Below are 11,329 nucleotides of genomic sequence, written 5' to 3'. Positions count from 1 at the left end.
GATCACACCATCGTGATTATCTGGGTCGTGAAGATCTTTTTTGTACAGTTCTTCTGTATATTCTTGCCACCTTTTCTTAATATCTTCTGCTTCTATTAGGTCCATACCATTTCTGTCCTTTATGGAGCCCATCTTTACATGAAATATTCCCTTGGTGGTTCACAGAGCAGACCCAATTTTAGTTCCCTGGATAGTTAGGGGGTAAATCGTTGCCGGGTTCCCTGGGATTCCTCTTAAGCAGCTGCAGGAGATGTGATAATGAGATTGGCCCTCCTCTGAAGTGGTTAGATTTGCAAAGCCAGGGAGGCATTTCCTGTTCATGTCAAGCATTTTCATTAGCTCCTTCTTAACCAAATCTGAGTTCATGAAAGATTTGACAAACTACCTGATGTTTTCCTATGTTGATGCAAGACATGTGCTGTTTGTGTATAAAGCAAAAACCATGCTATTTAAAAAAAGGGGTGGCGGGGGGACTTCCCTGGTGGTCCAGTGGCTAAGACTCCATGGTCCCAGCACAGGGGGCCTGGGTTTGATCCCCGGCCCAGGAACTAGATTCCACATGTTTCAGCTAAAGCCCAGCATAGCCATATAAATAAAAATAAAACATAAATATTTTAAAGAAAAGATATAAATTCTACCTGGGGGTTTGTTTTCACCATTCCCTTGATTTTCATTATGCAGAGGAAGGCACTTTATCCCCTTCAAGCCCATTTTTGGCACTTGAGAGTTCCTGGAAAGGAGTCTGGTTAATAGCAAGTGTTCCTGGATGAGAAATTGGGCGAAAGGATCTGTAGCAAACTGGAAATTCAAAATCTACATTTTTCAGTAAAAAACAGCAAGAGCTCATCAGTGTCGGCCCATGGCTTTCTTTCCGATCAGTTGGTTGGTTTGTGGTTGGGCCAGGGCTTGGCAAGCTGCTTCCCACACCTGGCTTCCCTCCTGTCCTCTTGCCGCCCGCCACCTGTCTCTTCGTGCTCTAGGAGGTGGAATCGTATGTTTTTAAGTGGTTGAAAAGCAAATCAAGACGGAAATGGAAAGGAAATTCATGTTTTTTCATCCATGAAGTTTTATGGGAACTTTGTCGCACCCAGTTGTTTGTGTATCATCAGTGGATGCTTTCAAACCGCAAGGACGGAATTGAGTCCTTGAGACAGAGACCATTTGACCCACAGAACTGAACATGTTGACTGGCTGACCATTTACAGAAGGGTTGCCTGCCCGTCCCGGGACTGGACAATTAAAAACAAAAAGGATGTATCATGGGTGGCTCTTACTCGTTTGTGTCTAGTCTGCATTAGTGTCAGTGGCTGTTAGTGGTATAGATGGGTTTCCACATGGTGCTAGAGGTAAAGAGCCCACCTGCCAATACAGGAGGCGTAAGGGACTTGGATTCAGTCCCTGGGTCTGGAAGATTCCCTGGAGGAGGAAATGGCAACCCGCTCCAGTATTCTTGCTTGGAGAATCCCCATGGACAGAGGAGCCTGGCGGGCTACAGTCCATGGGGGCCACAAAGAGCTGGACATGACGGAAGTGACTTTGCACACATGGGCTGCAAGAGTGACTGTGCTGGAAAGGCTGTAGAAGTTACTTTAGGGGGAGTAAAGCATGGTGCATTTAGTTAGAGTTTATTGTGTGAGTCAGAAACAAGATGGTAACGAAGGTTGCAGCGGAAAGCACGGTGGAGATCTGGCTGAGCCCCTGGCTCTGGCACTGACAGACCGTGACTCGGGGCTGCATCTTGGCTTCTCTGTGCCCCCACGTCCTTGTCTGTGATACGGAGACAGCAAAGGAGAGAGCTTTGACACGTGTCTGTGACCTGCCTGATGTGGGGCAGGCACTCAGTGGAATGATGTGGTCATTTCATTAGGGCCAGCACATTTTAAGTAATCATTTTAATATTTATGTATTAATTTGGTTTTTGTTACTGCAAGCGGTCTTTTCTCTAGCTGAGGGGAGTGGGCTTCTCACTGTGGTAACTTCTCTTACTGGCTCTAGACACTTGACCTTCAGTAGCTGTGGCACAAAGCCTTGCCCCACGGCATGTAGAATCTTCCCAGACCAAAGATCAAACCATTGTCCCCTAAACTAGCAGGCAGATTCTTAACCACCAGGGAAGTCCAGTACATTTATTAAAAGACATCCTCAACAGGGTTTTGTAAGGCTTAATTGAGATGAGGTCTTTGTCTTCTCTCCCTGCCGTAACGAACTATCACAGACTGAGTGGCGTCAACCACAGACATTTCTTATCTCATAGCTTTTGGAGACTGCAGGTCCAAGAGCAAGATGTCAGCAGTGTTACTCCCAGTGAGGCCCCTTTCCTCAGCTTGCAGATTGCCACATTCTTGCTGTGTCCTGACGTAGCCTTTTACAGCTTTAACATGAATTTGGACAGGGGCACAATTCAGTCCATAATAGATGGTCAAGGGTCTGGGCTGTAGTAGATACTCAACAGCTATTAGTTCATCTACTTGGCTAAAATAGTATGCTTTGAGGCATTAAAAAAAATAATAATTTTTTTTTTAAATAATTTTTTTGGGTTTGTTTTTCTGGTGTGTTGACCAACAACCCAATCCAAAAAATGGGTAGAAGATGTACTTAACAGACTTTGTTCCAAAGGAGACATCCAGATGGCTAATAAATACATGGGAGAAAAATGCTCAATATTGCTTATTATTAGAGAAATGCAAATCAAAACTACAGTGAGGTTATCACCTCACACTTATGAGCACAGGCCTCGGAACTTGTGGTGCAGAGGCTCAGCTGCTCTACAGTGTGTGGGATCCTCCTGGATTGGGGATCAAACCCATGTCTCCTGCATTGGCAGACAGACTGTACCCCTGAACCACCAGGGAAGCCCTAACACAGCACATTTATTATCTCACAGTTCTGGAGGTTCAGTTCAGTTCAGTTCAGTTCAGTTGCTCAGTTGTGGTCAACTCTTTGCGACCCCAAGAACCGCAACACACCAGACCTCCCTGTCCATCACCAACTCGTGGAGTTTACTCAAACTCACGTCCATCGACTCGGTGATGCCATCCAAGCATCTCATCCTCTGTTGTCCCCTTCTCCTCCTGCCTTCAATCTTTCCCAGCATCAGGGTTTTTCAAATGAGTCATCTCTTCGTATCAGGTGGCCAAAGTATTGGAGTTTCAGCTTCAACATCAGTCCTTCCGATGAATATTCAGGACTGATTTCCTTTAGGATGGACTGGTTGGATCTCCTTACAGTCCAAGGGACTCTCAAGAGCCTTCTCCAACACCACAGCTCAAAAGCATCAATTCTTCGGTGCTCAGCTTTCTTTATAGTCCAACTCTCACATCCACACATGACCACAGGAAAAACTTTAGCCTTGACTAGACGGACCTTTGTTGGCAAAGTGATGTCTCTGCTTTTTAATATGCTGTCTAGGTTGGTCATAACTATTCTTCCAAGGAGTATGCGTCTTTTAATTTCATGGCTGCAGTCACCATCTGCAGTGATTTTGGAGCCCCCAAAAATAAAGTCAGCCACTGTTGCCACTGTTTCCCCATCTATTTGCCATGAAGTGATGGGACTGGATGCCATGATCTTAGTTTTCTGAATGTTGTTAGAAGTCCAAAATGAATCTCACTGGGCTAAAATCAAGGTGTTGGCAGAGCTGGTTCTTTCTGGAAGCTGTAGGGGAGAATCTGTTTCCCTTCCTTTTCCAGCTTCTATAGGCTCTCTGCATCCTTGTTTATGGCCCCTTCCTCTGTCATCCCAGCCAGCAGGGGCTGGTCTGATCTTTCTCATGATGCCTTCTCTCTCATTCTTTCTCTTCTCCTCCCCACTTCCCCATTTAAGACGGCTGTGGCTACACCAGGAACATCTTTCCATCTTAAGGTCAGCAGAGTCGCAACCTTCCTTTTACGCATGTGTGCTAAGTCCCTTCAGTCGTGTCCAGTTCATTGCAACCCCATGGACTGTAGCCCACCAGGCTCCTCTGTGCATGAGATTCTCCAGGCAAGAATACTGGAGTGGGTTGCCATTCCCTCCTCATCTTCCCAGCCCCAGGGACTGAACCTGTATCTCTCATGTCTCCTGCATCGGCAGGCGGGTTCTTTACCACCAGGGCCACCTGGGAAGCCCCGTTCCTTCCATCTGCAATCTTAATTCTCCCTGGACATCAAACACTATTTACAAGTTCCAGGGATTAGGACAGGGCTGTCTTGGGGGCTGGCTTCCCAGGTGGCTCAGCGGTAAAGAATCTGCCTGCCAATGCAAGAGACACAGGTTCAGTCCCTGCGTCGGGAAGATCCTCTGGAGGAGGAAATGGCAACCCACTCCAGTATTCTTGCCTGGGAAATTCCATGGACAGAGGCGCTACCATCCATGGGTTTTGTAAAGGATTCAGACAGAACACATCACATCAAATCAGTGGGGGCCTGAGGCATGGGGTGTTACTCTGTCCGACAGTAAAAATTTTTGGTTTTGCAGACAACACCATCTCTTAACTACAGAACTTGCATTTGCCACACACAAAACCACACAAACACATGGGCCTGGGTGAGTGGTTTCTTTTTTCCCTTTTTTTGTCTTAAACTCATGGAAAATTTCAAATGCACACAGAAGTAGACCAATGCAGAGATTCCGTGTACCCATCAGGGGATGATTTTTAAGTCATTCTCATATTTTGCTGTACATGACTAATTGTCTATACTGCAAATATCTATTACTCGTGTAATCAGGAAAGAAAAGAAAAACCACAAAGAAGTAAACATCCGAGCATCCAGGAAACATGAGGAAAACCAACACTGCGTTTTGAGGTTAAAAAGGAAAAAGATGCAAATAGAGCTTATTAGAACCTCCGTCCTTTTCTGCAGTCATCACCCGTGAGCCTGAGTGGTAGGCAGAGATCAGGACGTTCTCAGGGCAAGCGAGATCTCAAATCATATCGGCTTGGGTAGGTCAGACCCTTCCAATAGAACCTGCTTGCGCTTGTCCCCTGACCTTTCCCCCTTAAAGTTGCTTTGAGATAAGAGATTCTTGTCTGGGCCATCTGATGCAATAATCCAGTTCTGCTTTAAGGCAAGTAGACTATAGTTGCCTGGATGGTGGGTGGGGGTGGGGGATGGGTGATCCCAGGTTTGACCACTTTGCATCAAAATTGTACTTTCACTTGGGAGTTTGTGATTCAGCGACGCTGAAAAGCTGAAAAGTGCATGGAAGGTTCAGGAAAGGCCAGAAGAAATTTTGATAAATGACCTGGTCCTGTGCATGTTTTTGTGTATATGTTTCTGAGAAGTTACATTGGGAATCTTTCCTCCTGGCTTCCATCTGCTTCCATTTGCCGCCCCACCCCCAGAGGTCAGTCTCCTCATTTGATTTTCCACAAAACCCCTTGACCGTCATCTGCTCTTTAGGGAAATGGCTTATACCTGATTAGGTTCCTGTGTTTCCCTATGAGTCTGGGAACCCTGAGCTCTGGACCACAGTCATCATCTTGCCCCTCTCAACTTAAAAATAGCCACAACTTGAAAGTTGACAGTTATGTTTTTTTCAATGGGAAGTTTTAGCACTTCAAGCCCGGGAGACAGCCTCTCAAGAAACCCTGAGAGAGCAGCTCCAGGGAAGCAAGGGGAGGAGCCAGGTTATGAAGTTGTACAACAATGGACACGTAGCCTGAACATAAACAGATTATTGTTAATTAAAGGAAACCTGCTATCTAAAGTGAAGGAATTTAGCGCTTTTCTATGAAGGGGAAGATGCAAGAGTCTGGGCTCACTGAAATCATGCCTTCTCTAAGTATCTCAGGGAAGCCTGGCACGCTGCAGTCCATGGGGTCGCAAAGAGTCAGACGTGACTGAGTGACTGAACTGAACTGAATATGTGTCTCAGCTGTCTGGGGCCAGTGTCCTATGTTTTTTTACATTCCAAGTTCCCCAGTGCTGCCTCATGGCTGCAGGGTCACAGGTATTGTTTTCTTTCCTGGTTGCCCTTAGGGTTCAGAAATTCACTGATTGTGACCCCCTTGTTTATTGATATGGCAGGACTACTCCATTTCTCACTCCCAGTCCAGCCACATGACTCTGACCAGGTCTTCTGAGGAGCCAAGTCACCCAATTGGAGAATTAGGTGACCAGCATGACAGACAGGAGTGGAGAAAACCCACTTAGCGATGGCGAGAAATAAGGCTGGCCAGGAACATGGGAAATGCACGTGTATGGTGTGTACCAGTGTGTGACATGTGGTGTGTGACAGGAGGACCTCAGTAGGCCAAGGACTTAGGCAAGATGAACTACGAGACCACTGCATTTTTAGAGCAGGCAGAACAGTAAGATTCAAACCCTATGTTACAGCTGCCTGGAGTAGAAAAGGCCAATCATGGATAAAAGCTACAATACCGTTATCCTTTATCCTGCAGTTCCTTCACTGAACTTATTTTACTTTTGTAGACACTAAAATAAAACAATTCACTGGAGAATTAGTGGAGTGACTGATTTTGTTTCTTTGTTCCTGAAAGTAATTGAGAGAACAGGAAACTATAGTAAACAAAAGAATAGCCTCTAATTCACTCTAACAGATGATTAGATCATCACAATCAAAAGATTAGGTTATTTGAGCATTTCAATAGATTATACAGTGTTTTAATAAGATTTAAAAAAATTATACAACTTTTAAAGGTTCCTTTTCTTTTACAAAATTACTAGCTATATTCCCTGTTGTACAATACATCCTTGTAGCCTATCTTATCCCCAGTAATTTGTACTGCCCACTCCCCTACCCCTATACTGCCCTCCTTCCACTTCTTTTCATGACTGAGTAATATTGCAGTGTATAGCCATCCACTTCGTTTATCCAGTCATCAGTGGATGGGCATTTGGTATTTGCATGTTGAACCTATTAAGGATAGAACTATTATAGACATTTACCTGTACACGTCCATGCCAATGTATGTTTTCATTTTTCCTGTGGTGGTCGAAGGAGTGGAATTGCTGAGTTATATAGTAACTAAGACCTTCTTAAAGGTTTACTCTGGATCAGGCAGAGTGTGGCTTTTACTGCATCCCCTAGACCAAAGTGAGTTGCAGACCTCCACACAGAGTCAAGGAGAAGAGCCTTACAAGGGTCTTGACTGTCCAAAGGGCTTGATCAGGGCCCTCATGTCAAGCCCTCAGAGTGGAACCTGACACATAGGAGGTACTTGATAAATATTACATACTCCCTGTTGTCATTCTCTTGATTACTAAGAATAATACAAAACTGAGGCCCATAGGGAAAACAAACTGTCAGGACTTAGGTTGACAACCATCAGTCAGCCTGACAGCAGATCCGTCCTCAGGATTTTGGAGATTATGATTACAGATTAACAGTATTTGAGTCGGAAAGTGAGAACTAGAGGCTACTAGAGGTCACAGTGACCACCAGCACTGGACAAGATCATCAGGAGGCATCCCATATTCATTCCAGAAAATGTGGAACTTCAGGCAAAATCATCAGAATAAAAAGCACCTGTGAGAGATAAGTGCTTTGGTTTCTTTCCTTCCAGTATTTTTTTCATGAATTATGTGTGTAAGCATATATTGCATATCTTAATAAAACTAGATTGTAAGATACATAGTTTATATGTTGCATTTTATCATTTAACATTAGGAGCATTTTCCCATATTATTCAGTATTGGTTTATAATGGCTACATGATCTAGCTAGCTCTATGTCCTTTTACTTAGTAATTTGGAAAGTTTATAATGACACAGCTTGGTGAATTTCTACATGTTGCACACATTCATAAGACAAGGCCACCACCCAAATGGAATTACAGGATCCTCTGATCTCTTCTAGTCTATAACCATCCCATTTTCATGAAATGATTCCCAGTTTATCTATATACCACCTTATTACTGGACACATAGGTGGCTTCCAATCTTTTGCCCTTATAAAGATGCTGCTGCGTTGATCTTCCTTGTACAGACACATTTGTATCTGACTGCTTCCTCTGGATACATTTCTAAAAGTTGCAAAATCCTGAGTCAGGGGGTGTGAATGTGTAGCTCTCAGTTGACATGCTGCGTCTGTCAATCCTGTTACTTCAGGATTCCCCTCCCTGTGCTTCTGCTACGCTTTGCCTGGACAGTGCAATTATGGTACTGTATTAATGAGCCCCTAACCCGTCTTTAGGACTTGGCTTCAAAACTAGCTCCACAGGGGACTTCCCTGGTGGTCCAGTGGTTAAGAATCTGCCTTCCAATGCAGGGCATGCAGGTTTGATTCCTGGTCGGGGAACTAAGATCCCACATACTGCAGAGCACCTAAGCGCTCACCCCCACGCCACAAGCCCGCTCATGGCTACAAAAGATCCTGAGTGCCACAACTAAGACCGGTCGCAGCCAAATAAATGTTTCAAATGGGTAACTACATATTCTCCATACGTCTGTGTGTGCCCATGTTCATCCTCGTGTATATTTAATGCAATACTTCATTTATTAAATATTTGATCCTCCACTGTGTGACAGATCTGCATAAATATGTCTGGGTGTGTGTATACAACTACCATGTATCTGGATGAGACATTCATTCACTTACTTCACATGTATTTAATAAGGACTCTTCTGTCTACTGGGCTTTTCTGATAGCTCAATTGGTAAAGAATCTGCCTGCAATGCAGGAGACCCCAGTTCAATTCCTGGGTTGGGAAGATCTGCTGGAGAAAAGGATAGGCCACCCACTCCAGTATTCGTGGGCTTCCCTTGTGGCTTAGCTGGTAAAGAATCTGCCTGCAATGTGGGAGACCTGGGTTTGATCCCTGCGTTGGGAAGGGAAAGGCTACCCACTCCAGGATTCTGACCTGGAGAATTCCATAGACTGTATAGTCCATGGGGTCATAAAGAGTTGGACATGACTGAGCAACTTTCACTTCACTTCTGTATACTGGGCTTCCCAGATGGTGCTAGTGGTAGAAGAACCCACCTGCCAATGCAGGAGACTTATATAAGAGACACAAGTTTAATCCCTGGGTTGGGAAGGTCCTCTGGAGGAGGACTGGCATGGCAACCCACTCCAGTATTCTTGCCTGGAGAATCCCTAGGACAGAGGAGCCTGGTGGGCTACAGTCCGTAGGGTGGCAAAGAGTTGGACACAACTGAAGCGACTTAGCACATCCACATGCACTTTTATCTACTGGGGACACAGAATCCGTACCTTTAACAGAGCTCACAGTCATCTTAAAGTTTCTTCTTAGTTTACTAAGAGCAGGTCAATGGAGTGTTTTCTAGATTTTTTTCTTAAACAATCTGAATCATGCTGGGGGTGGGGGGGAGCAGCTTATTTCTAAGGAACCTTGATTTAAAAAGACAAGTCTGAGGTTAAAAATAATGGCAGAACCCGAATATACTCGGGGGAGGGCTTGTTTCTTTTGCTTATCTGTAGTGAGATAAAAAGTATCTCCAAATGGGCTGGTTTCCAACCTGGACACCATGTACACAAAGCACCTCATTCTAGGAGGGAGAGTGAATAAAGAGAGGTAATTTGCCCGTATTTATTTTCTCCTACAAGTGTGATGTAAAACTTTTCACACGTGCAGGAGCAGGCAACCACAACCACGTGGGGAAGCAGCCGTTTTTTGCAAATAAAAATGCTTCCCAGAAGCATGACAAATGCAAGACTAACAGGTGTAGCACAGAGCCGAGGCGCGCATGTGGTTCTCATCAGCTGCCTCTCTCCTGTTTTAAATGTAGGTCTTCCTGTAACAAGAAGAAAAGTTATTTCTCTCGAGGCTGCGGCTAATGATCCACTCAGCCTGCCTTTTTTACCCCTTTGCATAACCGTATATTTAACAAGAGCTTCCACGGAGAGAGCCGGCAATGAAAGAAGGCAATGATGAGGCTAGGGGCGGGGAGAAGCCCTTAGACTTGACATTTAACAGTCCTGGGTTCGACCGATAACTCTGGGTGACCTTGGGCCTCAGTTTCCTCCCTTGTAAGGGCGTTTCAGTTTTCCAGCACCACCATTCAAAGCAGGGTGGGAGGGTTTTTTAAACCAGTGATTCTCAACAGGGGTCGAGTCTACCAGCCAGGGGACCTCTGGCAGTGATTGGGGACATTTCTGGTCCCCTGCAGGAAAAGGGTGTTACTGGCAGAGACCAGGGATGCTGCCGAACAGTTTGCAACGCACAGGACAGAGTGATCCAGCCCCAAATGTTACTGGTGCCCAGGCTGAGAAACGCGTGGACACAGGATTGCAACGTTGGTGTCAACTCATGCGGCCTCGGGGCTTTCCTAGCTGCGGTAGCGGCTCCTCCGTGAGACACTTTGCTGTCTCATGTTTTGGGAATAGTAGCCCGAGGCGCTGCAGACCCCCGACTCGCACCCACCCCCTCTGGAGCGTCCCACAGCGCTCCTCAGTTGACCCTTCGGTGCACAGAATTACAACGTGGACGTCTGCCTCCTGGCCTCCCCGAACGCAGAGGAGCTGGGAAGGACCCCGGGGCTCAGGAAACTTGGCAGCTTCTCCCGCCCACGATTCCCGTCATCTTCGTCAGAATGGGGAAAGCGTTTCTACCCTAGGAGTGGGGTACTTCATCTGCCCTCTCCGCCTCGCTGCCCTGAGGGCGTCCGCCCAGAGCGCCAGGGTTCAAGGACTCGGCGCTCACCTAGCGTTTCCGTCGGAAACCTCTGGCCGCCACCCCCTCAACCTCCCGACTTGGGTGGGGGCGGGGCCTCCAGGCGGCGGCCGTTGCCCCGCCCAACCGCCTCCCAACGGCTCCCTGGGCCAAGCGACTGGGCGGAACAGAGGTGGGGGTGACTGCGCCTGCGCGCGCATGCGTGGAGTCTAGGGGCGGGGCCTGCAAGTGGCCCCGCCCAGACTCGGCGTCTCTGCCCGCCCTATCTCCCAACCTCCTCAGCGTGGCGCCGACGCTGCGTGCGGCGCGGGTTACCCAGAGTGCTTCGCGCTGGGGTAGCTCACTGGAGTTTGGTTCTCGAGGCGGCGGCAGCAGCGGCGACGGCTCCGGCGGCTCCTCCTCCTCCTCTGGTGGTGGCGGCGCCCCGGGCCTGAGCCCCGGCCCCGGCTCACCTCTCCGTCACCCCGCGCGCCCCCTCTTTCCCCGGCGCCGCGGGGAACATGAGGCTCCGCTCCCGGAGGCCGGCGAGTGAGTGACCCCGGTCCTCCGCCTCAGCCCGCCCGCCCGCTGGCCCGGCCGCTCCCCCCCCGCCTCGCCCAGGCAATGACAGCGGCTCCGCCGTCTCCGCAGCAGATCAGGGACCGGCTGCTGCAGGCCATCGACCCTCAGAGCAACGTAAGTGCTCCTCACACGGGTTTAGGTGGAGGCCGCGTGGGCCCAGGACCCTCCCCCTCCCTAGTGCTCCTCGTCCGCC

At 47.6% G+C, this 11,329-nt stretch overlaps 1 protein-coding gene across 1 annotated transcript in view; it reads left to right on the top strand.

Moving 5' to 3' along the window:
- Positions 1-10,937: 10,937 nt before the first annotated feature.
- Positions 10,938-11,329, top strand: part of MED26 (mediator complex subunit 26) — a 39,909-nt gene continuing 39,517 nt past the window's right edge. The window contains exon 1 of the mRNA XM_010845604.1: positions 10,938-11,250. Coding sequence (XP_010843906.1) covers positions 11,179-11,250 — 72 coding nt within the window. The 5' untranslated portion in view covers positions 10,938-11,178. The remainder of the gene's footprint in view (positions 11,251-11,329) is intronic.

The sequence above is a fragment of the Bison bison genome, unplaced genomic scaffold, assembly GCF_000754665.1.
Source record: "Bison bison bison isolate TAMUID 2011002044 unplaced genomic scaffold, Bison_UMD1.0 scf7180017864221, whole genome shotgun sequence".
NCBI lineage: Eukaryota > Metazoa > Chordata > Mammalia > Artiodactyla > Bovidae > Bison > Bison bison.
Note: the sequence above shows the minus strand (reverse complement) of the source record. Positions and strands in the feature narration are given on the sequence as shown.